General features: G+C 47.2%; 1 protein-coding gene across 4 annotated transcripts; it reads right to left on the bottom strand.

The window, feature by feature from the left end:
• Nucleotides 1-113: 113 nt before the first annotated feature.
• atosa (atos homolog A) lies at nucleotides 114-27,942 on the bottom strand. Of its 4 annotated transcripts, XM_081716223.1 has the most exons (13): nucleotides 26,829-27,941; nucleotides 17,407-17,467; nucleotides 10,554-10,738; nucleotides 9,927-10,129; nucleotides 9,075-9,200; nucleotides 7,345-8,896; nucleotides 6,746-6,868; nucleotides 5,800-5,888; nucleotides 5,483-5,579; nucleotides 5,119-5,277; nucleotides 4,660-4,728; nucleotides 4,005-4,207; nucleotides 114-3,278 (listed from the first exon to the last, which is right to left on the bottom strand). In XM_081716223.1, the coding sequence occupies exons 4-13, from the start codon at nucleotides 10,094-10,096 to the stop codon at nucleotides 3,125-3,127; spliced, it is 2,742 nt and encodes a 913-aa protein (XP_081572349.1). In that variant the 5' UTR covers nucleotides 10,097-10,129; nucleotides 10,554-10,738; nucleotides 17,407-17,467; nucleotides 26,829-27,941; the 3' UTR covers nucleotides 114-3,124. The 4 variants fall into 4 exon arrangements, 2 of the variants coding, with proteins under 2 accessions (XP_081572349.1, XP_035381376.2); XM_035525483.2 differs by lacking the exon at nucleotides 17,407-17,467; XR_014124241.1 differs by lacking the exons at nucleotides 114-3,278; nucleotides 17,407-17,467 and having other exon boundaries at nucleotides 4,063-4,207; nucleotides 4,660-4,998; nucleotides 26,829-27,942.

Here is a 27,942-nt window from a genome sequence, read left to right as displayed (position 1 = left end):
GTTTGTGCGCACGTTCTGAATCAAAAGTGACACAAGGCATGTTGTCTTCTGTTGCATGTTTTAAACGAATGTGTGGGATTACCCAACAGAAACATAGTTTCAAAGTAAACTGACACTGGAAAAGACATTTCAAGTTTATTTGAAGACGAGGCCTCACTGCCTCAAAACTGCAGTGCAAAATTGAAACAAACTTCAGACACCAAATGCTGAGCTATACATTTGTGGTCATGGTCATGTGGTCATACATTTGTATGCATGCTGACATAAAGAAGCAGATGACCTTGTATTCAATCAGTTTTGTCTCAATACATTTGTTGTGATGACAAGCTCCATATTCGGATTCTGTTCAATGCATTTGAAATCAAACGGCTTTGTTGTAATTATACACAGAACGTCATATATCCTGTGCCAAACCATTAGAATTTCACAGAGGGCTCAACCCACTCACTTCACAACAGAAACCACAAGCTCACAACCTCTTCACCTCCATTCATCTGTGTTTTGCTGAATTAAGCCCACAACACCTCTCAAAGGCTCAACAGTGAGGTCTTACTCCCCTACAAGCTAACTCTTAAACCAGTCATATACAAAACCTCTTTAGATGTAATCCACACTAGCCTCCCTGGTGACTAAGGCCTTACCCAGTATAAAACTATTCATTGTGCGCTTTCTCTGGTGATGTGGCCTTATTAAATGCTTTCTCTGAGTCACCTGACCCATGCCCTGCTCTGCAGCCGTTGCCCTACCACATTCCTGGCCCAACGTGCTCTTAGCTGACTGCACTGCCACAAAATGTCAGATTTGCTGGATTCCTGCCGCCACTCCCATCACCATGTCCATACACCCCAACAAAATCATCTCACGACACACCATAGACCGAAACAAAATCATCTCATGACACACCATACACCGAAACAAAATCATCTCACGACACACCATAGACCCCAACAAAATCATCTCACGACACACCATAGACCCCAACAAAATCATCTCAAGACACACCATAGACCGAAACAAAATCATCTCACGACACACCATAGACCCCAACAAAATCATCTCATGACACACCATAGACCCAACAAAATCATCTCATGACACACCATAGACCCCAACAAAATCATCTCATGACACACCATAGACCCAACAAAATCATCTCATGACACACTATAGACCGAAACAAAATCATCTCACGACACACCATAGACCCCAACAAAATCATCTCACGACACACCATAGACCCCAACAAAATCATCTCATGACACACTATAGACCGAAACAAAATCATCTGACGACACACCATAGACCCCAACAAAATCATCTCATGACACACCATAGACCCCAACAAAATCATCTCATGACACACCATACACCCTGACAATCTCGTCTCATGACTCACCTTGGACCCTAAAAATCTTGTCTCATGACTCCTCTTAGATCCTAACAATCTCATCTCACGACTCACCTTGGCACATTTCGACTCCTCCACTAATCTCATGAGCAGTAGCTCCAGCACTCCTCTCCCACACCAGCTACACTATTGAACACATCATGGCAGCCCCAGCCATGTCCTGCTAGCCTTGTTCATAGTCCTCCCAAGCCTATTTTAGTCATCAATTTCATAAACTGAGCCCTTGCAAAAAAACCACATTTACTGTTCCGCATTTTACAAATAAAAAAAAGTATTATAAGTTTTATTTTTAAATGCCCACATGAATTAAGTCTAAATAAAGAATATTTAACATTTTAAAAGTAAGTTTAATGTAAAGATTGTACAAAATGAAAAACTAAAATAAAGAATTACACAAATTATGATTTGTGGTTTTTTGGCTGTCAGTGGCCATCTAATACAAGGCAGCAAACCCAACTGGAGGCATCAGTGTGTTTACCTGGTAAACACGACTTCTCAGTGCTATTAACCTTCATTGTGTCCTTCAGAAGCACTACTGCTTTTTTCATTTAGTGCTTAACTTCTCCACTATAGAAGGTATTAGTACTCCCACCTTCCTACTCAAGTTTTATTAGGTTTAACCTTCATCTGGGCCCACCTAAGATCATCAGTTATCGTCTCTAGCAACAGTCAGGTACACGGCACCATAGTTGTTAGCGTCGTCATGTCATCCACGTTTGTCCTGATCGGATGGAGCTGAGTACTGTCCTGCAGTCTTTCAGGATATCAGAGGCATTCAAAATTTTAATTTATGTTGTTTTATTGTACATAAGTGACACAAGATCATAAACTCAGTTGCAAATGTTGTCCATGTTGTTTTGTACTTAATGTAAAAAATGAGAGAAATTTACTTGTTTAATGACAACTTCATAGATTATATATATATATATATATATATATATATATATATATATATATATATATATATATATATTCTTTTATTTCAGATCTGAATATTAAAGTCAAAAATACACAGTATGATTGAAACATATTGCACTACGTCATAATGCTGAGCACGACAGGCGTCACATGTGCATTAAATGAAATACCAATTTAAATATTAAATAACTGACAAAGTAAATATGTAAACACTAAGCTAGTTAAGATTTTTTTCTATTGCAACACTTCCGATTAAAGTGGTTCGGTAACAGTACAAAAAAAAGAAATAGTAGAATAATACTAATTTAATAGTATAATAATACTACTTTCCTTTCCAGTTCTGGTGGAGGTACACAGTGCTCTATTCAAAGTCATTTATTCTTTCAGGGTGGTGGTTGTTGTTTTTTTTTTTTAATGGTCTATAACTCCACCCCCTCTAACAAACTGCACCAAATCCCTGTAAAAGACTTAAAACTGCAACAAAATCCAAAGGCCCAAAACGTCCACTGCTTTAAAATGCTGGAACACCAAAGGACTGATGATCTGGGTTTTGTTCATGTGGGTGTGTGTTTGTGTGACTAATATTACTATTATTTGTTAAGGGGGAATATGTCCCTGTCACACTACTCTGAGCCGGAGTGTGAAGGGCCCTGGATCCCTGTTTCCCTTGCAGGTAAAAAAAAAACCAAAAAAAAAAAAACAGACTACAGGCGGGGGAGAGGAGGGGAATCTGATTGAGTAAGGCCCCTATGCTGGAGTGAGATTAAATTAGATCAGATTAGGTCAGACTTGACTGGATTAGCATCTGGGGGAGAAGGGTGGGTCGGCTGGCGACTCTGTGAAGGACTTGAGCTCGTAGGCTGCCCCACTGTCCACTTCCATGGATTTACGTGAGAACAGAAGACGGATGTCCCGATGGAGGTAGATCTTTCCAGATTTTGAGCTCTGGAACCTGGCACACATCAAGAGGAAGACATTAAAAGAGTAAGTCACTCCAAAGTCTAGCAAGACAGACAGCCCAGCACTGTCAGAAGTATCCTGCTTACATGATACATGCACTGGGAAAGAAGGCAGGTGCATGTAGGGTGAGACACGTCGAACGCAGGGGGAGAGGGGCTTACGTAGGGTGAGACACGTCGAACGCAGGGGGAGAGGGGCTTACGTAGGGTGAGACACGTCGAACGCAGGGGGAGAGGGGCTTACGTAGGGTGAGACACGTCGAACGCAGGGGGAGAGGGGCTTACGTAGGGTGAGACACGTCGAACGCAGGGGGAGAGGGGCTTACGTAGGGTGAGACACGTCGAACGCAGGGGGAGAGGGGCTTACATAGGGTGAGACACGTCGAACGCAGGGGGAGAGGGGCTTACGTAGAGTGAGACACGTCGAACGCAGGGGGAGAGGGGCTTACGTAGAGTGAGACACGTCGAACGCAGGGGGAGAGGGGCTTACGTAGAGTGAGACACGTCGAACGCAGGGGGAGAGGGGCTTACGTAGAGTGAGACACGTCGAACGCAGGGGGAGAGGGGCTTACGTAGAGTGAGACACGTCGAACGCAGGGGGAGAGGGGCTTACGTAGAGTGAGACACGTCGAACGCAGGGGGAGAGGGGCTTACGTAGAGTGAGACACGTCGAACGCAGGGGGAGAGGGGCTTACGTAGAGTGAGACAGGTGTATATACCTCAGGTGAATGAGGTAGCGCAGGGTTCGTCCCTGGCCCAGTAAGGGGAGGGGCTTCTTGTTGTTGTTTCCGTTGAATTCACGTTTGACGGGGACGGAGAAGGTTCTCTGCCTGAGGAATGTCTGATGGCCAGCAGGCATCTCCCTCAGATCATACATCACCACAAACATCTTAACCACCGTTTTATTGGGGTTGAATAAGGTCTGAAACAGAACACACAGGAGGATTGTAAGGAAAATGATGTGAGGATTTAAACATCTACTTTTTCATACATAAACTGGCTACTCCTACTACTAATTCAGAAGCATGTTGCTTGCACAGCTGATGAAGGACCTCTACACTTCAACTTTGAATATCTCTACACCTCTTACTACAGTACACTGCAGCTATTCACCTGAAATCTTTTTTGAATATATAAATATATGCACACACACATACATACACACGTTTTTAAAGTGTGATTCCCATTGTGCTAAAATCTAAAATGCTTTTCCCCTGTTCTGCCACCAGATGGCACAGGTTAGTAGAATAAGAAGAGGTGACACAGACCATCTATTTGGAGTAGTATTATGTACTATGTATTATTATGTAGTAAGTAGTATTTGCATAAGCTTTTACAGAGAACACAGTGATTATCAGTAAAATGAATACTTGCCACTTGAATGGTTCCAGATGGAGGCACACGATAGCCCCTTTTACCCAGGGACTCCAAATTTATGACACCCTGTAGATGGGAGGAAAGGGCTTTCATTACACACTGGCATGAAATACTCCAGATGAGCTCAGTAGTATCATTACTCATGTTTAAATACCGCAGATGAGCTCAGTAGCATCATTACTCATGTTTAAATATTCCAGATGAGCTCAGTAGCAACCGACCCGAGTCCTGTCCACCTGCAGTGCTACAGGAATGCTTTGGATGAACTGACCCAAGTGCATTAGAGCAGGGGCACACCAAGCTAGGTAGAGCCTTCCATTAGACCTCAAAACACCTCTTGTAAACAAAAACAACACAAAAGAAACCCCTTCTTAAAACCTCTTAAAAAGTCCTAACACACAGTATATCTCAGCAGTGTGTGACGGGTGTGAAGGTGGTGATACATAGCACTGTTACCATGTAGGGTGAGGGAGCGTTGTCATCGGAGACGCTGTAGAACGACACGTCCACCGGGAAGGTCATGTGACTGGGGCAGAAGGTTCCACTGGCACCAACCTCAGCGGTGAAGCCTTCAACGGTGCCTAGTGGCTCCAGACGGTAGTTAAGGACACACTCCTGCATGCGCACACACACCAGTAACATACCAGTAACAGACCTTAACAGCACTATGCAATGTAATGTAACAGAATGTAACAGAATGTAACAGGTTTCAAGTGAGAGTGAGAAAAGGATGAAATAAGTGCAGTGGAAAAACTGTGTGGTTGACTCAAAACAGTGCATGCATATGTGTGTGTGTTTGCATGTATGTGTGTGTGCGTACCTCAAAGTTTCCCAGAAGGCTGAGACTGGCAGGAGGGGCACTTGCACTAAGGAGCTGCTGAGGTTCATCTGTATCTTCAGATTTCTTCAAACACACTCTACAAACACAGCACCAGGGTGGTCAGGGTGGTGTTACTGGTGCAGCCCCAGCACTCTAATGTCTCCTCAGATGTTGGATATAAACCAGAGAGCCTGGAGTTTAGAGTGGGCTCGCCCCCGAAGGCTAAGATTGGGAGTGACAAATCTCACAAGGCAGAAAGACAGACAGAGAAATACAGACCATTGGGGACGGGGCCAGGGAATGGGGCGGGGTCCTACCTCTTACTAGCAGCCCAAGGCACCCCTTTGCAGCGAATCAGCGAAGCGTCTAAATCAAAATATCCTGTCTGGCTCCTCCTCTGTGGAACCTGGCCAGGACAGGAGAAACAGCGGTCAAATGTGACATAACTCACATTGAAAAATAATGACACAGCACAAGACTGGTGCTGGTGGCACCAGCAGCAGAGAGACAGGAAATGTGGGCATAACAGTCTAAGAGAAGACTGAGCAGACTGCCATAAGGGACACCTATTCCATATCAGCAAAGCAATGTCCAAATATACCATATGTACCATAACCAGGATAAAAGCACTGTACCACCTAATACAGATTTAAATGTTTTAAAAAGCTTAAAATGACCCTGGAGTGTGATCAAAATATGTTCGTAAGTCATACTAAGTCAGTATGAGTTATTGACTCTTGTGGCAGGCGAGTCTAGGCTCAGCAGAGTTTCTGTCAGCCGGCCAGCGAGAGGCAGCCAGCCATAACAAGGAGCAAAACACACAAGATCTCATGCACAATAACTGCAACTGAAGACCAAAAGGAAGAGGATGTGGGTTGACCTAGCCTATAATAACCCGTATCTACCGGCAACAGGATCTATGCCTGCGAGTATGGGCAGCATTCAAACCAGACAGGAAGTCACTCAGTAGCAGAAGGCAGGTGAGTCACATGATCCACAAACAATTAATAAAAACCTTAACCCTCACCCTGATCTTATACCTAAGCCAAACCCTCACCCAAACTCTACCCTTAAGCTTCACCCAAAGCCAAACCCTCACCCTAACCTTAAATCTAACCCAAACCCTCACCCAAACTCTACCCTAACCCAAACCCTCACCTAAATGCAAACCCAAATGGTAACCCTTTCCCCAAAACAAGCTTTCCCCAAAACAAGCTTTCCCAGATAGCCCCACTCTCCTGCCTGCGCTTCCCTCTTCCTCACCGGGCTGGACAGCAGGGGCAGGCCCGTGCAGGGGTGGAAGGCTCTGGTGGTGGTCTCGTCGATGGAGTGCCTGTTCTGCTTCTTCCAGTTACTACAGGGCTTGAGTGGGGAGGTGGCGCTTCTCTGTAATGAGATTATCATAAAATACATGTTAATCTCTCAATGCAGCGTGACTGGACTAGGAATACTGTCTAGGAATGAGCTTTAGGAGTGTTGCAAGTTTCCACAGGTTTCAAATGACAGAACTTTGTACATTTGCTTTGAAGCAGACATCACTACACACCAACAAATCCATTTCAAGCAAACTAACACACCCAAAGCCAAAAACACATGACTTAAAACACAAGGGAAAACTTCAAAGCAAATCATGTGTCACCAACAAAGAAATACCCCAACCAAAAACTGATGCCAACGTTGTTCGAAACAAATTAAAGTTGGTCTCCATGGCACAGGCATTAGGTGATTAGGGTAATGACTGTTTCTCACTGTTAGTAACAAGCTGTTTTCTATTATGAGTATAGAGAAAGGTTGAGTGACGTAGGGTGTGAGGCACACTGTTGCTATGGTAGCCTGGATGGAATCCCCAGAGGGTCACTCACCAGTGGGGTGCCTGCACTGCTGTTGAGGGCGGAGTCAGGTTTGGGGGACCACTGCGGTAGGCTGGTGGGTGTAGTGCACAGACCGGACCAGGGTTCCTTGTTCTCATCCTGTGCTTGCCTCTCTGCCCGCCTCCCCTGGGGTTTCTCTCGGGTCTGGGGTGCCTCCACCCCGTTCAGACAGCGGGGGCCTTCGGGCCAGCCGAGTGAGCCCCAGGGCTCGGCTTTGGCACTGTGTGTGTGTCGGTGGCTGTGCTGGTCCAGCACAGGGGCTGCAGCCATGCCAGGCTCGGTGGGCTTTGAGCGGGCTACCGTCACTGGCCTGGAGCGGTGCTGGGTCTCAGGTGAGCTGCCCCTCCCCCTCTCCTCCACGTGAACAAGCGGGTCGGTGCTGGAGACGCCATTGGCTACGTCGGAGACGCAGTCCCGGCGAGACGGAGAGACGTGGCCGTTAGTGGGGCTGGGGCTCAGCCGGTGGTTCTGGTTCTGGCAAGAGGCTCTCTGGCTCAGCGGCTCGGGACACAGTTTGTAGGGAGAGTTCAGGAACTCATGGGATTGCTGCAGACGCTCCTGGATCAGGCGCGAGATGTCCTGCACCTCCCCCGGGTGGCCCAGCTGCAGCCGACGGCAGGACGCCGGCTTGGGCGAGGTCCGGGACTCTGCTGGATCGACCTGCTCGGATCGAGACTGGCTCCTGGGGCTAAGCGGCGTGTGGAAAAGAGAAGTCTGGCTCCTCTCCAGGCTGGCTGGGCTCTCTGGTCGGGTCCGGTCATGTGCCTGTGGAGAACAGGAAGTGGGGGGGTCTTTGGTCTTCATATACAGCCCTTCGTCCCGAGCAGAGCTCCAGGGCGTTTTGGGCACTGGTGGTTCGCAGGGTGAAGTGAAAAGGGCATCTGGGAGGTGTGGTGCAGTCGGGTCACAGAAGTTCAGCCTCTGGGCGATGCGGGCGATGACTTCTTGCCTCTCTTGGAGAAGCGAACCAATCAGGGGATTTGTTTCGCCCGAGCTGGGACGGGGACTCTGACCGGGGGACACAGAGTCTGCAAGGGAGAGCGTTTTGAACCTGCGGGCCGGAGACGAATCCCTGCCCGCTGCCTTTCCCAAGCTTTCTGTGCCATTGGTGTCAGACGGCGGCACGCCCACGCCGCCGTTCGCCCGGCTGTACAGCCACTTCACGGCTTTTCCGGGCAGGAGGGGCGACTCGGGGCGTGGGGGGCACTTGTGGGGGTTGAAGGAGCTGCTGCAGGAGGGTGGTGGCATGGAGCGGAGACGATGACACAGGAGAGGGGAACCCTGGAGACGCAGGGGTTTGGGGGCTTCACCAACAGGCTGAGCGCGACGCAAGGCTCCCTCGGTGGGGCTGAGGGCATGTTTGCCCAGGAAGGCCAGGCCCGAGTGGATACTGCACTTCAGCACAGGGTAGTTGGGCTGGCGTGGCAGGGACTGCACACGCACCTTCAGAGCCACGCTGTGTGACACGTTGGGCACGGGGAAGGCGTGCTCAGAGGGAGTCTGGGAGAAGTTCCAGATCAGGCCCTCATCTGCTGCACTTATTCTGAGACAGAACAGACAAAGGAGAGGGGTGTGTGCACACACACACACACACACACACACACCATAAATAAACACATCAACAGAACGTTTTTCAGCACTCCTACACTCGCAAGGGTTTAGCTTTAGAACACTTATGTACAAATGTATATACACACCACACGCACGCGCACACACGTTACCTGTAGAGGATGTTTCTGGGAACGATGCCATGGGAAGCACTGAGCCAGGCGCTCAGCTGTGAGAAGAAAACATACGAGCGTACGGCCAACAGAAGAGTCTTCTCTTCAATAAACCGATCACCACTCCTGTAAAACACACACACACACACAAACTTCTGTCACTGTGTCTGGGAATTTTAATGATGTTTCTAACCTCGTGAGAACACCAGAATTATAGAAAGACAGACAGTGTTTTCTGTCTGATGAAGGAATGTGGAATGCCTGTGATAAAAGTGTTTATATATAGATCTGTGTGAGCATCTGCAATGCTGCCTTGTGCTGACATGAATGTGTGACGAGTGTGAGTGGGTGTATACATGTGTGTTCATGCACACCATGTGTGTATATGAATGGGTGGATTGTAAAGTACCTGTACAAGTGTGTGTGTGTGTGTGTGTGTGTGTGTATACACACACACACACACACACACACACACACACATATATATATGTATGTATACACACACACACTATATATAATATACACACATAGAGAATTACGAATCGGTGGGCAACAAATGTTCAAGACATGGAATGGAGCAGGACACAGGCAGGTGTGCTGTAGACCTTTGCTGTGGTGAGAATTTGTGGCAGATTTGTGGTTTAATTCGAACATTTATTTGGAAAGTATTTTTTTTACATGAGTGTTTGGACTAGGTGTGGGAATAGCACATGTAATAGTAAAATGCAGTGTAATAGAGAACACTAAAAATAGTGTGACATAGAATGCGTGTGTATATACCCTTATACATGGGTGTATTATGTGTGTGTGTGTGTGTGTGTGTGTGTGTGTGTGTGTGTGTGTGTGTCTTACTGTCTGGGTACAGGCTGTAGTGTCCATCTCTCCAGCAGCAAAGCGTCCTGCTTTATTGCCGGGTCATTCAGATCTGTGCCATCCGTTGCCAGGCCCTCATCGCTATAACAACAGTCAGGGAGAAGCATCACTTCGATCATGATCGGGATGTGATTCCGCCATAGCAACATGACCTCTGACCTTGTCCGCCGTGCCTGACGACACTGTTAAAACAACAAACACAAACAAACAAGGACAACTCTGAGCTCAGCAGATACCTGGTGTTCACACAGCTATGTACTGCAGTGGACAATTTAAGGTGGTTTAGAGCTGGATGCAACTCCGTCCACCTCAGTGTAGTGCTGCCTTAATTTGAGGGCAGAGTTTCTCATAAACCTTACAGTGTGCCTGCCTATCTAAAAGCTGTTTCATAGCAGCAGTGCTAAAAGTGCTAACAGTGCTGCTCAGGGCTGGGAGTTCTCTCCCCTCTCCACACACAAGCTGATGTTTCTTAGCGCAGGTCCCCAAACCTTTTAGCCAATTAGTACAGAGCATGAATCTAGGAATGTTCAGTGGATATCTCCAGGGCTGATGGCGCCCCCTGATGTGTGCGGTGAGTACTGCGCCATCAAAGCAATCGCTGCCCACCTGTGGCAGTTTGTCATTGCACTCATGTTTGGAGAGCACGGGAGTGCCTGTCTGGGCAGGAGGACAGTGCAAGCCCTCGGTGCGACCCTTCACGGAACATTCTGGTGTGCGGCCCTCTGTGATCAGGAGCGTGAGGGACACCAGGAACTCTTCTGCGTCGTATTCGAAGAATTCCTCCACCGCTTCTGGAGAAGGAAACACACAGAGGAGCAGAGTGAACAATAGGACAGGAAGGTTCCACAGGTAAATGAGGAACAGATGGACGTTCATCTTCATGGTGAGAGCAGAGCCAGTACGCACACTCAGACATGGCCAGAAACACGAATATGGGCACTAAAGTCATTTAGCCGCTCGTGTACATTTGCCGTGCCCGCATATCTGCACTTAACAAAGTGTCAGCTGCACACTGCCAGGTACGTTTATGCTCTCCCAGACTCATGAAATGACTGGTGGGAGAATTGGTGGCTGAACTAAGAGCTCAATCAGGAAGATTAAATTGAGATATTATCTGTCAACACAACTGTACGCAGCTGAAATGCCATAACAACCTTCCACTCAGTTACTGGTTGAGAATCTGCTGTTTCCACACACACCCACCCACCCACACCAGTTGACTTCACTGCTTGAGCACAGCCCAACATCACGACTCAAAGCAGCTGCCATTCAGTATGAGCCGGCTGTCTTTGGTAATGTGCACGCTTTGCAAGCATACACACCACCTCAACCACATAGCCTCACCCAAAAAGCCTCACCCACAAATCCTTAAGCAAACCGTCGTTCACCACCCCCCCACCCCTAACTTTAACCCATAAAACACAGAAAACAGTCACGGTGGCATGACCCTATCAGATTGGATGTGTCTGGCCCCAAGCCTGACCCTGACCCCACTGAAAAGCAGGAAACCAGCACTGCCAAAAAACCCTGGTCAGACAGGATTGAGAACTGGATCAGAGTGCAGGAGGAAAAGGGAATCACAGCTGTGTCATTCGCTGTGATTGCTGATCACCTTTCCTGCCTGAGGCTTGAATTTAAAGAGTTCTTGGCATCAGTGTGTCCTTTCCCTAATAAATCAGACTGACTGAGTCTGTGTCAGTGTTTGATCATACAGAGTACCCAATCATATGGACTCTCCCCAGGAGCAGGAAGTGTTTCACTATAGCACATCGCCGTGGCCCGAGTCACAAATTGTCAAGTGTACCAAAATGCACAGAACTCACGCCCAGCGTGGGGCGTCACGGTACGCTACGGAAGCAAACTCGGCTTGCCAGGAAGGGAATATAAGGTTGTTCATGTCTCCTGACCTCTGTGCAGAACGCTGTCATGAGTCACCACTCTGCTTTCATGGCAGAGTGCAGAAACTGCTAGCTGGAATTCTCTGATGAGTGGCAGAACACAGACCTCACAGGTAATGTGCAGCTTGGTCTGTTTTGGTGAGGTATAGCTTTCCAAAGACAAAGGGCTGTTTGGTCCAACTTTGCCACTCAGTCATGAGTTAAAGAACTACACTAAGCCCTTCTCTCACACCCAACGCATACACAGATACACACAGACATAGGCACCTCTTACTGAGCATGAACGTGAGCACTTTTGCAGTTCCACCTTTCTGGCATTAATTTTAGCTGCCAAACTTCAGCTGGTCCTCACAGGGGAGGCTGCATGCACTACCTGACTAAAATGAGCTTCTACCAGCAGTACTACAACAGGAATAAAAACTCACACATCACTGCAGGAAAACACAGCATTCCTCCTTACTGGGGTCACTGCTGACATGGCACAGCGACAAACACAGTGTCTCATTTTAAATCAAAACAGAGAAATATCAGCGTCCTTTTGTGATGATCGGTTTGACCGAAAGCAGAGCCCAGCGGACAGCTGGCCACCTAATATTGTTTCTCTCAGTTCTGACTGCAGCAAGGTCATATGAGGTCATGTAAGCCCCTCATCTCAGGCTGGCTGTTTTAAAACCGATCCGCAGACCCTGTGTGATGAGTAGTGGGTCTGGGAGCCATTGGGAAGGGCTGTTTGAGTGTACTGAACCCCGTCATCAGGCAAAGCCCTCGTCAGCGCACTCATACTGAGCCCTCATTAGCATGCCTCCCATTAGAATGTGTGCCATATGAAGTCCAGCCGCGAGCCCAGGGTCCTGTAAGAAGTATTACACACTTCTGGAAAAGTGAGAGTGAGTGAGTGAGTGAGTGAGTGAGTGAGTGAGTGAGTGAGTGAGTGAGTGAGTGCTGACCTCTTGCACAGTTATGTGGGTGCAGTTGCTAGTGGTGAACACCATGAACAGCTGAGCCTTCTTGTCCAAGAGATAGAAACACTGTTCAGAACTAACAGATAGCGCACAAAACCCAGCATTGCCTCTAGGGGGTGCTAATGAGCAGCATTCGTGTCACTACTCTCACTGGGGCCTGCTACTTTTGACTGAGCTGTTGGATGAGTCATCATATGTACTTCACACCTTATGTGTTGGTGCACTGTATGCACTATTTACACTGTATTTTGAAAGGATGTGTATTTACATTTAGAAAACCAAGGCTCCTGGTATCAGCCGGAGTGGATTTTCTGTGTTAAATAAGTTAGTAAATGAACTGGTCTGTGTCTACGTTGATACAGCAGCCTGTAATCTTCAAACCAGCTTGCTTCTTTTTTTTCAGTACAGTGTCAGTGCCATGCTAAAATGCTCAGCAGGAGGTCAGTGCCACTGCACATTGGTCCAGGGCCAGATCCACCTGCTCACACCCCTCCTCAGAACAGAGCAGAAGGGCAAAATTACCCTGCCACCAAATTACACCAGTCAAAGGTCCATGCCAAGGGTTGCATCAATAGCTGTAACTGCTGGAAACAGATGACTGTGTCTCACGAGTTAGTGCGGAAGTTCAACTCCACGCAACTAGCAACGCTGCTCTCTGGCTCACGGGTTATTTAGTGGACGAGCGCACCTGTTCCTCTACTCCTCCTCCATAATGGACACTGTCCCAAAAGCCCCAACACCTTCAGTGCTAGAAGAGTCATTTCATTTACGATATAAGCGTTAAAAACTTTGCAACTGGAGACTTTGAAAAAAATCCCTGCATTTAAACCTTATTTTAACCTTCTCATGCATTTACATTATTTGAATTATGCAAATGTAATGGTATTTCTTGATTTTATTTCCCTTGCTGTTCTGCTCTGTGTATCTCGTTTTGTTGCTGTGGTTTCCATGACGACATCGCTGCCCTCTGTGACAGATTCCCCAGCACAAGGAGAAATAGCACAGCAAAGCTCCTTCAGTCTAACAGGCAGGGCTACAGCTGTTCTGCCCAATCAGATCTGTGTAAAGCTGCTGCCAATCCTGTGAGGTAGGGGAGGTGGGGCCAGGACACGTGTAGAAGAAACCTCGTCCAGAGTGATCAGCTGACATGAATCTCGCGTGACTTGAGTACAGAAATCTCACATGACTGTACTTAAAGAACCAGAGCAACAGATCATGTTTATTACTGTTCATTTGGTTTAGTCGTAATTTAATCACTATTCTCTTGGCTGAAACCTTAGAAAAGAGCATGTTCTTAGCTGAGACTGTGTGTGTGTCTGGTCTGTGTGTGTGTGTGTGTGTGTGTGTGTGTGCCTGTGTGTGCCTGTGTGTATGTGCATGTGTGTGTGTCATGAGTACTGTATGAGATCATGTTCTGTAGCGTACTGCTCCATAATAACGTATGTGTGTGTCTAGTGTGTGTTTATGTATGTGCGTTTGTGTTTTGTTTATTGTGCTCTTGGCATCATTGTGAGCTGTGGGGGTCGCAATTGCATGCGTGTGTGAGGGAGGCAGAGTGTGTGTGTGAGAGAGAGAGTGTCAGGCAGGACAGTCACACACATTCTTAAAGGGAACTCCTCCCACATGCTCCTTACTCATGAAACACAAGCGAGAGGAGGGGTGGAGGCAGGGCCGAGGGCTGGGGAAGAGGCTACCAGCTGTACGGAGAGGGGGAGCGAGAATAAGAAAGTGAAAAACAAAAAGCAAGAACAAGAGAGAAGAGGAGAGTAAAGAAAGACAGCTTTGACAGAGAAAAAGAAAAAAGAGTGAGCGAGGTAGGAGTCTGAGTGAGTAGAGAATGTAGTGAGGACCCCCCTACCCTGCAGGCAGTGGTACATCCCCTCCGGGCTGTGGGTCATCTAGTGGAAAGGTAACTAACAGGAGGAGAGGAAGAAAAGAAAGCTGGATGTGGGGGAATGTGTCAGCCAAACACACACACACACACACACACAGACACACACAGACACAGGAAGCTTCTCTCTCCTTTTTTGCCCTCTGCTGTACTGCCATCACACAGAGCTCAACAAACATCTCCTAACCCAACCCCAACTCCTAACCGAATGAGGAGACAAGAAACCAAAGCTCATTTGCATCAGGTTGAACAGATCTCACAGGGACATTCTACTTTTCCTCTTTCTCACACAAACATGGCCCAACACAAGTGCATCTACAGGTGTGTCCTGCTGAGTGACTGATGATAAAGTACTCGTTCATATCTGCAGTACTCCTTCTCTCCGAGAGCAGGTGTGCAAACTTTACCAAGAACCATTTTCTCTACGACACCAGCACCACTCTAGCACAGGGTCAAGGAGTAGGTCTAATGCCTGAGACTGGAAAGTACCTCTTATATAAGGAAAATCAACTTAGCAATCACAGCACAGGATGAAAACATTATTATTAGCTGTGCATGAACGTGTGTGTGTGTGTGTGTGTGTATTACTCACACTCCAGCTCCTAGAAGATCAGCTGGTGCAGCAACATGTGCCCCCCACACATACACACACACCAGGAGCAAAGCTAAATGTTCTACCATGATAAGAGAGCAACTTTGTGCTTTCTAACTACAAACAGAAGTCACACAACATTAGAATGGCAGTCCCGCTAGCCAATCTCCATACATGCTGAAGGGGAAAAGGGCGGAGCTACAGAGTTGTTTTTTTTTCCCTTTAACTTGTAATATTGCAGCACTTTAGTCAAGTGTAACTGTTTTTAAATGTGCTATATAAATAAATGTGTCTTGACATCAAAGACTATAAACTATAGGCATGAGAATTAGTATTGAAAAGCTACATCTGAAATCTCTAAATGACTTATTTACATTTGCACTGACTGTAACCAAACCGTTTGTTGAGACATGCATGTAGACAACATCACCAGATGACTGGGGAAAAGGACTGTGTTCAAGAACATCTTCATATGTGGTTTCTAATTATGTCACTGTGTGGGAGCTCATCATCTGGTCACAGGAGCAATGGGTTCAGTAAAGACAGGACTAAACACAGCTGAAGTAGACACTGGATTAAAGGTCACCCTGCCTTGTTTGGCTGCTGTCGACACATGCAGGTTCAGAGTCAAATGTATTACTTCCAGTTTACCAATGTTGACAGTTTGGACAAATATCCAAAGGTCTTACAAAAACAGAAAAATATTACTTATGTTTGTTGTAATATAGACCTTGTGCAGATTCTGTGGTCTAGACCTACACAGGAAGTGTTGCTGCAAGGATCGCTGAACCGAACCTACAATAATCCCACGTCACTTATACAGTCCTCTTCACTGTGAGGGCCGTTTTCATGTTTACATGAGGAGACTGTTTTAGATGGGGTTAGGGTTTCGCCACCATCCAGAGCAACATTACTCTGCATACAGAACCTGTGTCAGCTGGCTGCCCGTCAGGTACAGTCGGGTACAGGGAGAAGCCCTGTGTCACACAGTTCTGCAGAGAAAGTCCATTATGCTCCTATGCCATGCGGGCCATAATGAGATCGGGCCGATTACCAGCTCCTGGGCCTGGTTGGAACCAAGCGGCACCGCTGTGCTCTGTGCCATCAGTGAATGAGCCAGCCTGCACCAAAGCATCCTGGGTCGGTGCTCCACGGGCCCAGTCGGACAAACTCCCCTCACCCTAAAGCAAACCTGCTTACACATTCTACATTACAAGGTGCAGGGCAAATTATGCAGAGGGCATTTGAGGCATGTATGTAGCACATTTCATCAGATGCAGACAGCATTCGAGGTGTGTGTAACACATTCCATCTGCAGCCTGACTCAACTCCTACACAACCACAACAACAGACACTTTTATCCAAAGCAACTTACAATTATGACTGAACACAACTTGAGTAATTGAGGGTTAAGGGTCTTGTTCAAGGGCCCAACAGTGGCAATTTGGCAGTGGTGGGACTTGAACTGGTAACCTTCTGATTGCTAGTACAGTAGCTTAATCATTGAGCTACCACCAGTAAATGTACTCATAAATGTATCCTAGCCAGTACAGTAGGTTAGAGTTCAAGATACCATTAAACTAGTATACTGTGGAAATACAGGGATTACTTTAAAACGTGTACGTACGTGTACGTACGTGTACGTATCTGTGTCACACATCCATATGCAGTGACCTTATCATGATGTGCATAATGTGGTGGGAAACATGAGGGGAACCTTGTGGAGAATGATAAAGGTGCCACAGTGAAACACCAACGAGCAGAAAAACCCCTAGAGAGAGAGAGAGGGATGGAGTGTGGGGTGTGCTGCTAAGATTTATGGTGCGGTTTTCTGCTTGCCGCTTGTGTCTGTCAGCAGAAACCGTATGTGCTATTAATGACCAGTGTGGACAAAGGTGCTCACAGCCAAAACAGGTCAGTCCAGAAGGGCCGTAGCCATCAATAGGCTGCCCAATGTGAAACACCAACTCTGACCTCAGCCTGTCTCAGATGACAAACAGAAAGGTTGCCTAGGGACGTCAATTACTTTTATAAACAAACGCGCACATACAAACATAAACCGTACCTGAAGTGTGTGTGTGTGTGTTTGTCTAAATATAAATCTAAAATTACTCACAAAGAGACTGGGCAGTTTTTCTTTTCTCTCACTGGGTTTGGTCCAACATCACTCTGCCCATCTAAACATGTGCACACACACACACACACAAACACACAATGAACCTCTGAAAAAATTAATGATTAGCTTCACTGCTCAGCTTGGGAAAGACTCCATTCAAACACAGCCAAACTGGCCAGATCAGATTATTATAGTGGGCGCCAGTGGAGGAACTCCTACTTGGCCGTCTTTTCCATGTTCTGGTCTGATTGTACCACACAGCTCAGCCTAAACCTAACCCTGACCCCTAACGCTAAGCCCTAAGGTACAAGAAGCAGATGTAGCCCAAACCAATTGCCCTGTGATTGGATCCAGACCCGAGAATAATCCAGCTAAACAGCACAGAGTTCTCTACCTGCGCACCCATACTGAGAAAAAGTTAATCAACTTCATGAATGTTCAGAAAAGTTCAGCTAACTGCGTCCATGTCTAAAACTTGAGAATTCAGCATTCTGCGTTATTCTAAAACTCTAGAACCATAACAGGAGTTGTTTTAGAGCTCTCGGGCCTTGTAGGAGTTTTTCTAGAGCTCTAGAACCATGTAGTAGGATTTTGAGAGCACCAGCACTCCAGCAGAGACTGTGTTCAAACACACTCCCACACCTTTTGCAAGTTGTGTGGCTGAGCACCGGATAAGACACCAGCGCATGTCCAAGACGGTGGACACAGCTCTCTTCAGCTCATGTGGTCGCAAAAGCCCAGAATGCCCAGACCTGCTGTCCTGGCGATGCCGAGCGGCAGTGGGGAACTACAGTAGTGGAGGAACAGTGGACACTCCATCTGTGAGCACTGACTGCTCTCTCTGTCTCACAATCACAGAAGGTGACTTCAGCTTCACTGCAGCTGCTAGCCAGGGGAGGAAGGGGGAGAGAGAGAGAGAGAGAGAGAGAGAGAGAGAGAGAAAATGTAGAGTCCTTAGCTGATGATGGTCTGACAGCATGATGTCAGAAGTCACTCAGTGGAAAGCAGAGCAGCAGTACTGCAATATGTGTGTGTGTGTGTGTGTGTGTGTGTGTGTGTGTGTGTGTGTGTGTGTGTGTGTGAGAGAGAGACAGCGAGCTGAGGACACTCCACCCACAGGGTTGTATGGTACACTGTCACGGAAATGCACCAAGTCCCACATGAGCTGTTAGTAGTGAGGCATGCAGGCCTGACTCCCAGTAAGAGCACCAGCTTCACCAGTTTACCAGGCATGAAGGGCCCAGTGTTCACCAAGGCTTCCCCATGCCAAACCTGGCTCAACATCTGCAGACCACTGGTCTAGCCCTCATCTACTGCACATCACATGCACTCCAGGATACAAGGGTCCATCAGTGTACTGCTGGAGTTGACCTCTGTAGGACAGCAGGTGACCTTTCACACTTCTTTAGCTGCAACCATTACAACTGGGTTTGAAGTTCCCTTTTCTGAGGGCAATAAATCCTAATCGTGTGAGACTGTCATCCACCCAACTGTCTCCACACACACACACACAGTTTGTGCAAGAGAAAATAAGAGACAAACAAACTGAAAGATAGAGACAGACGGAGAATAAAATGAGAGAGAGAGAGAGAGAGAGAGAGAGCGAGAAAGACATTGAGACTGCAGCTAACAGAGAAAAAGCAGAAACTTCACTGGGCGACCTAAATAGATGTCTATAATTACCTCTGGAAACAGGCTGTGACTAGGAACTCACTACAAGACCTGCCACCAGCCTGCATTTTGTGTGTGTGTGTTGTGTGAGAGTGTGTGTATTGTGTGCATGATTGAGTATGGGAGAACGTGTGTCAGGAGTACATGTGTGAGTGAGGGTATGAGAGAGTGTGAGTTTGTGTGTCTGAGAGAGAGAGAGAGAGAGAGAGAGAGAGAGAGAGAGAGAGAGAGAGAGAGATTGTGTGTGTCAGATTGTCCTGTACAGACCATCCTGGCCTCTCAGACTCTGTGAACGAGGTGGGGTTCAGTAATTCCAGCTGGCTGCCACTAAGACTTTGTTCACATAGTAAATACAGAAACACAAAGAGGCCATTACACTGCAGTCCACAGAGCAATTTCTGTTCAGGCTGATATGTTACACACACATACACACTACCTTGTTTTAGGCAAACCTCAAACAAAGCACCAAGTTTGGATACTTACTGACTTCAGGTCTAATGGGACAGTCAAGAGACAGTTTTACATGTTTTGATATTCTATTTAACTGAACTTTTAAATGAAAAACTCTGGTAACAGAATTTCAAAGTACCCCTCCCTCAGTTACCCCTCCCTCAGCCTATTGAAAGACTCCACCATGGGTTTGCAAAACAAAGCCGTCTCACCTCCCAAAACTTTCCGCTCTCAGCTAAAAAGAGGGGCAGACTCCAGATTCACATAGCAACAAGCTCTGTACTCTGATTGGACAGAGGCCTCCTGCCAGAACTGGAGGACCCCGTTTCCTGTCTGTGGGCCAAAGGCAGAGAAAGAAAGACACACAGAGACAAAACAAACCGTCGCCCTGCTCAGAGTTAATCAGTTGCTGTATAGGCTACGGATGTCCAATGGCTGACTTACTTTATTTTGCATACATACACACACAAAACAGTTAATATAGGGAAAAATGGATTGCGTCAGACAGGCTTATTTCAGCCATGCCTCTCACCTCCTGCATTTAATCACATTGATGAACTCTCGCTCATAAGCCAGAGGTTGGAGAAAGACACAAAAAGAAGTTTACGTAATTAAACACATCATCGTGAATTGAGGGAGTGTGGGGGGCACTCTCGGGCTTGGTATGGAGTTTACACGCGTGTGTAACTACCCACCTCTATCACCCTGCACTCCAGCGTCCTGAACACAGCCTCAACACCTCCTCCCTCCACCCCCCTTACCAAAGCATGTATCAGTTTAATGTTTCATATGTTAAAACAATTAAAGTACTCACAGTAGGATAGACGGCGATAGGACACTAGTGCTCTGAGCGCTAAAGGGTTTTTAATAATGGCCTTTTAGAGCGTTAACTCCCTGGACTCCCATTCACACACAGTCCATCAACCTCTGAACAGAGAAAGCAGACGGGGACAGGGCAGTGGTTACTGCACTAGGCTCGGAGGAGGGCTTAGGTTCACCACACACTGTGGATCGCGACCTGGAGCGCAGGCCTGGTAGGAGAACCAGCCCCTCCTGAGAGCCTAACAACAGAAGGTGGAGTTGACTACAGCCATCATGCTAACAGGATCCAAACCAAATGAGCTACAGTGGCTTCACCCTGGCGACCTGCGACTCATCTGAAAGGCACCATGGGAAATCAGGCTCTGCAAATTAAATCACTCTGGACATTTATTTAGAGTGAGTGAAAGAGACGGGGGGGGGGGGGGGGGGCTGGTGGAGATACGGGAGAGAGAAGATCATAAGAAGAAAAGAGGAAGAGAGGAGTGAGTGCAGCTGAGCTGGGTTCACGTGGTGTACAGGGTCAGGGTTAGAGTGGATCAGTGCGCTGAGAGAGCCCGTAGATCACAGTCAGCCTGACAAGTCACAAGTATCTGTGTGATCATGCGCTTTCTGCATAGTGACACACACTAGTGTCCCATGTACTACTGTAAGACGTACTAATCATGGTTAAATGTTTTTAATAATGGCAGTTATTCGGGTGGGTGACCAGTACTCCTGACTGCATATGACACTGGAGTTTGGAACCCAAGTGTTTCTAGCCTTTTCTTTTCTTCACCCCTTGACTCCCACCCTTTCTGAAGCCTCAAACACACACACACACACACACACACAGAACCACACATGTGCCAATCCATCAACAATCTATGAAGCTTAAGTCTTAAATGAAAGCACTGCTGTGATTTGCTTTGTTTGTGCTGTTTAATGTCACTTTTGGAGCGTGATGACATCCATTTTGACCTAATGACACACCTGTTTTCTTTCAATCTGCTGACCCTCTGGCTTGTGGGTGTGGAAAGAAGACACCCCTGTTGAAACACTGATTGCACAACTTCAGTTAACAGTCAGGTCAGCCTGACCTATGACCTCTGCTCTTTTAGAGCAGATCTTGCTAACACACACACACACACACACACACACACGATCCTTAGCAATTGTGTGCAGAGGCAGCAATCCACCCAGGGTACCAGGCCCGCCCCCTCACGGGCCTTGCTCCGCCCTGTCACTGACTCTTCTCTAAAACTAATCCAGCCTCTGTTGGTGCTTCTAAGTGACAGACTTAGATCACCTGCTAAATCACCTGTTGTCAGTGGCTGAAAAGTCCACAATCATTTCAGCTCCACTTAAGTACAGGCGTGCTTGCGTGTGTGTTTGTGTGTGTGTGCGTGTGTGTGTGTAACTGTGTCCTTTTTCCACTGCACATGATTAGGATCTGTGTGTGGGCGCGCATGTGCATGCATGTATTAAGATGAGACCAGCTCAGCGTTTACCTGTGTGAAGACTCCTGTTGACAGAGGCTCCATGCTCACAGTCACCTTTGGAAGAACTCAGCAGACAGACAAGCTGCAGCTCTCCAGAGCAGCGGAACATATACACCCGCCACAGTACGCCAGTCTTAGTACATCCGCCAAAACACACCAGAACGATGACCGGAACAATGACTCACAAGCAGACGGAACAGGACTGAAGGGCACAACGAAGGCTCTCCAGGGTAATCGACCATTCATGACTCCTTCCCTGGGCTTGCTCTAGCAAGATAGCATGCCTGCTAACAGATTAGGCAAGTTTGTCAACAGATCAATGGCAGAGGGGTCAAATGCTCAGGGGAGACGCACCAGTCAAAGGCTGGACCACAGAATAGCTGATCGGGCCTCCTTATGCCTTCCAGCGTATGCATACAGAGCTATGTCCAAACAAATCCCGTGTCCCCATCCTACACATCCCACGCTCCAGAATGCAACCACACACTTCCCAAACAGATTCTAGAGCACTATGGCCCATTGTAGGGGTGGCCCCACTGGAAACTGTGTTAAAACTGTGTTTTATTTAGAAGACAGTTTTCCATAACCGCTAACTCAGCCTTTCTACACACACGTTTAGGATCCCTGCGTCCCACTGTGCTCCTCATCCAGGAAACATGCGTGGTCCTCAGAAAACATGTCTAAAGAGAAAAAAATGGGTGGAGCTACAGCTGCCAGCAGAAGAGTCACCCAAAAGTGGCTCTCTGGCGGCGGGGATGGGTGTGGGGGAGGGGGAGATACCGCAAGTCTAATCCCTCAAGATGCTTTTAAAATAAACTTGCTTAATTTGACAAAGCTTTTTCTTTTGTGGAACATAGCATTGACACCGAGGTATTGTTTTGGTCAGCACAGAGGAAGGGAACCACCCCCATGTCTCCTGCCCCCAGCCAAACATGACTCCAAACTGCATGAGAGGACATGCCGAATCAATCTTCCTTTATGAAAAGTAGGTGGATAACCACACGTTCCCAGCATTCCTGGAACCGGCCTCACGTGATGAGAGCCCAAGTTCAGTGGAACTTGACTGAAAGCTTCTTTCTCCATTCAGCAAGTCAAAACAGCTGCCCAGAACAAAGGAGCCAAAACAGGTCAGCAAAACCACCAGACAGGACCCACACAGCCAAAAGCACTCCTCACTACAGTTCAGGAACTGCACAGCCTCATGGACCTCACGGTTTGGGACACGTGAAGCCATAACGCACTTCACGATTTAGGGTTTAGGACACGTGAAGCTGCAACACCCCTCACAGGTTAGGGATTAGGACACGTGAAGACATAACACCCCTCACGGGTTAGGGTTTAGTACACGTGAAGCCATAACACCCCTCGCGAGGGTTCTTGCTCTGCAGCCAGCAGGAATGTGCTAACGAGGTTTAGGGTTTCCTCTGCCTTACTGACAAAAATTCAAACTCATCATTAATTAAGGAATTGAATCAGGTGTGATGTGGTCTCTACCCCAGACGGCTCCAGTCCCACAGTGACTAAATAGATAGCATTTAAAAGTAACTTCAGTCATTTGTGAATCAAAAAGGCACAACCACATACCACTCAATGGAGAAACAGTGTGTTTACTACACATTCACTCCTTTAGCAGTACAGGTCATTTCCCATGAGGAAGACTACTCAAAGCTAAACATTTAGACAGGCCTACAAACACTTACAGATAGGTCTACAAACACCCACAGATGCTCAACATGGTAGAACACTCTATAAAAGCACAATGACAACCCTGCTCCCTACTGAGGTGTGACCAGGCTGGTATTTTAGGAGAGTGTGGGAGCTCTGGTGGGGCAGGTCTCTACCTGGTCACGTGGATTCTAATAAAAGCCCGGCACAGTGGGCCTTTGCCTCCTAGAGTGCCAGAACCAACAGGCCCAGATGGCTCTTCATCTGTGAACGTGGCTCCCCACGTGAGAGGCAGCTCAGTGCCGGTGCCGGGACTGATCTGTGGTCAGTTTTCCCAGCCCTGGCCTTGCTCTGCACAGCAAAGAAGGGTGAGAAACTGTTTTGAGAACAGAGGGAGGGAGAAGCCAGTAGGCGACAGCCTAGTGCCCAAAAGAGCTGACAGCAAAGATTGCTGCCACACAGGAAGTGATGTCACCCATGGTCCCTGCTCCTGGGAAAGAAAAAGAGAGTGAGAGAGAGCACGCGAGGGGTGGGGGCAGGGGTTGAGCCCCATGTTCCAGTTAATTATATGATTATTACACAACAGCGTTACTGGGACGATGGAGCCCACTCAGCTCAGCCCTGTCCACTAGCAGGAACTTAGAGTGTCCAGACTGGAGCTCCTTTTAACAGTCCAGGTTCAGCCAGCAGGTGTGTCCCTGGCTCTTCTTCTCTGCTCCTCAGTGCAGGGTCATGCGTCTCAGGGCCAGCAGCAGCTCGCGGTCCAGTGTCAACGCTGACCATAAGGAAAATCATTCCTGCCACAACTCCTCCAAAAGGCTCTCACGAGTCTACACAGCTAAATCTTCAGTTCTCTAAATATTACAGCAGAATTTCTACTCCGTGTGCGCACATGCGAGTGCTTATGTGTTTAAAGAGCTTAAAGCGGAGAGCAAAAGCAGGACTCATTCTGAGCTTTGGGCAGGGTGCTAACGTCACGTCAAACAAAACGTGTTCTGCAACCCTAAACCAGGCTGCTAGAATGGAAACATGTCAGCATTAGACTGCAAATACTGGCCACACACCTTTGTGAAGATGCCCTTCCTCGTTTAGACTGGCAGTTCACCTTTGAATTCAAACTAGGGCTTTGTATCTGAAGAGTGTCAGGAACCAAAATTATGGCTAGCAACAGAAATTGCTACACTTTCCTCAAAACTATATGTTCAAACCTCAAAACCATATGTTCAAAAAGAACATTTTTTTTATATGTAAGCAGCTGTTAAACACAGGTAACTCAACTCATAAAGCAGGGTGTGTGTGTGTGTGTTTCAGGGATTATTCTTAGGGAAGAGACCAAAACAAACAGCAGAAAAACATAAATCTTAAACTATGCCCAAAAACTCCACCCAGAAACTAACAGCTGACTTGGTTCCATCCAGCTCTGACTGGCAATGACCTCATCACTCAGTGGAGCACTGTACACAGTTCCACATGGCATTCATACCTCAGAGCTCCAGTAACACACACCCACAAACACTCATTCTCTCTCTCCCTACACACACACACACACACATGAATGTTGGGAGCATTAATTCACTGTCAAAGACACTCCATTGTTCCAAGAATGAGGGCTGAACATTTTATGAGCTCATAGTCTGCCATTGAATCCTCAAAAACAACAAGAAGAGACAAAGTGACCGAGTCCACTGAACAAGAAACTTTAGTGATTAAACAAGCGTCCTGCTGAATCAGTGGTGTTGAGAAAAAACTGCATTGTTTACAGGCTCAAACTGGAGCTGATTATTGGAGTTCACCCTCACTGAATTGATTTTTGGATCCGAGGTGGGACTCCAGAGGACGGAGACCTCGTCATTGTATTACATGTTGGCATTTCTCATGAGCGTCAGCCTGTCGCTTGTGATCTGTGGCTCAAACAAACATCATTACCATATCAGCCTCAGAACTGGCCTGCCAGCCATCCTGCCTCCCTCAGGGAGTGTACTGAATGAGGGCTCTTTGTGGACAGGCATGTCAAATTAGTGTGAAGTTTCTGGATACAACAAAAACAAAGCAAAAAAGTTATGAAAAGCAGAGGGGCTAGGAAGTGAGTGTGTGGGGGGGGGGGGGGGGGGGCTGGAACTGTCTGCTGTTTCCATCAGTGGAACATTATGTTCTCAATAACAATAGCAAAAAGAAGCACCATGTCACAGCAGTGAGTGGAAGGGCAGACCTGGGGTACTCTGTGGAAGGTCTGGTTGGGGCAGCACATGCACACCATGTGAAAGCACACCATGTGCTAAATCACTACTAAACAGTCACTGCAGTCACTGGGACTTCAACCAGAGCACAGGTACACTTATGCTCTGAATGTCAAATCTAGCATGGTATCAGAATTAACTTCCACATCAAGTTTTTATTCTCCTTAAAGCCAGTGAAAAGAACCAAACTGGCATCGAAGATTAAGTTAATCTGTACTGTGACGTCAGTGATCGAAAAGACTAAGTAACAGAAATATCTCAGTCTCTACACAAAGACACTGTGTTTCTCGACTGATCCTCAATGATTTAATCACAGAAACCGAAAAAGTTATTCTTTAAACACGCTTCCTAAAACCAACCACAAACAAAGAAAAATATGCAGCACCCAGCACGTGAAGGCCCTGCTTACAAGATGAGGTGCTTCAGACAGCAGGAACAAGCAAAGAAGGCATTGTGCAGTGTTTAGAATGATGAATCACAAAGAAGCAAGAAAGTGCATGTTGATAGCTTACATCAAACATAAAGCAAGGGCCCTAGAGGCAGAGAGAGAGAGAGAGAGAGAGAGAGAGAGAAAGGTGGTGGGGGGGGGGAGAGAGAGAGAGAGAGAGAGAGAGAGAGAGAGAGAGAGAGAGATGGTGGGGGAAGGCAAACACTCTGCACTCCACGCAGTGCAGCTCAGCTGATCGCTGGGGTCGCTGTGTAGCGACAATAACATCATCTAGGACGCTTTGTTCCTTTCCAGTCTTTAGAGGACGCTGCTATCTGCTCGCTAATGCATTTTTTGGTAAAAAATAAATGGCCAAACATTTAATGTGCAAGAGATTGTACCTTCTTAGAAACCACGTCAAGCACTTAACAACTATATTCGATGGAAACACAGAAATCCCAGGCACCTCGCACTTCCCTTTATGATCCATGATTTCTCCTTGATCGGTGTCGCTCAGCAGACTGATGGCACTTGTCTACCAAAACCAGACAGTGGTGCTGACGAACACCAAACGCAGACTAAATGAGCCCCATTTCCAGTCTAGAACGCCACAACTAAGGAAATAACGTGCGAAAACGTAGCGAGATGTTGAGTGTGGATAAAACTGTTTACCTCGGTCAGATTTCATGTTGGCCACCGCTGCAGTGATGCCCTCCAGACTGCCGTTCATCCGTCTTCCTTCTTCCGAAGCTTGTTTGGGTTTTAAATGTTTTTCTTTAAACATGGATTAACTATCGGAGTGGCACAAAGCCATGCAGATGTAGACGTGCTCTCGGATGGCCAGTAAATATCGCAAGCGCCTCTTGCTAGCCACCGTTTGCTGTTGCTAAACTAGTCCATCGGCTCATACAACACCAAGTAAGTCGCTGGCTCTATAATCCAGCAATGCACGGCCAACAGCCCACCTGGTGAACTGGAAACGATGGATAAGACTGTTCGGTTAGCTAGTTAGCCAACGGTGTCACACAGCACCCTGAACATCGCCACACTCCCCAGCGAAGCTGCTCCAGCTCCAGCGCCAACACTTCTAACAGACACCGAACTAGCTACCATTAGCTAGCTCACGGGCCAAATATACAGGCAGACATTTAAATACCCTCTCAATCATCCCAACCCCCACAGACAGGTAAAACACCCCCACGAACAGGGAAATCAACCCCACAAACAGGGAAATCAACCCCACAAACAAGGAAAACAACCCCACAAACAGGGAAAACAACTCCACAAACAAGCAAACCACCGCCTCTGTCCTCGGATCTTTCAGTGTACCTCGCCGCTGTTTCCAAATACAGAAACGCTACGGTGAGCCTGTATCCGAATTCAACAATAAAATCATAGTGCTGTGCTGTCGTGCCCTCACCGCGTACTCACACAGCTACAATCTTTCTGACTCGCATACAGATCTGTAACTCGATACCCGGATTAGGATTAGGGTTAGGGTTAGGGTTAGCGAAGTTGGCTAACTACAGACACGGAGCTTCTAGGCGCAACTAGTTAGAACCAACTAACCTAGGTAAGTTAAGTTAGCGTCATCTAACTAACAAACTGACCAGTTTTAGACAAACTAACTTTCGACGAACGCAGAAAGTTAAAATGTTATTTCCCTACGATGTCGCTGGCTAGCTGGTTTTCCATATGCAAAGCGTGAACGTTAAAATCTGATGAACGTTACTAAGATGCTCTCGGACATAGACGCACGCGCAGCGCTCTTCGTGTCAACACAGAT

This window comes from Electrophorus electricus, chromosome 6, assembly GCF_041902795.1.
Source record: "Electrophorus electricus isolate QZ-2024a chromosome 6, ASM4190279v1, whole genome shotgun sequence".
NCBI lineage: Eukaryota > Metazoa > Chordata > Actinopteri > Gymnotiformes > Gymnotidae > Electrophorus > Electrophorus electricus.
The sequence above is the reverse complement of the archived record's forward strand: the minus strand, read 5'-3'. Positions and strand labels throughout refer to the sequence as shown.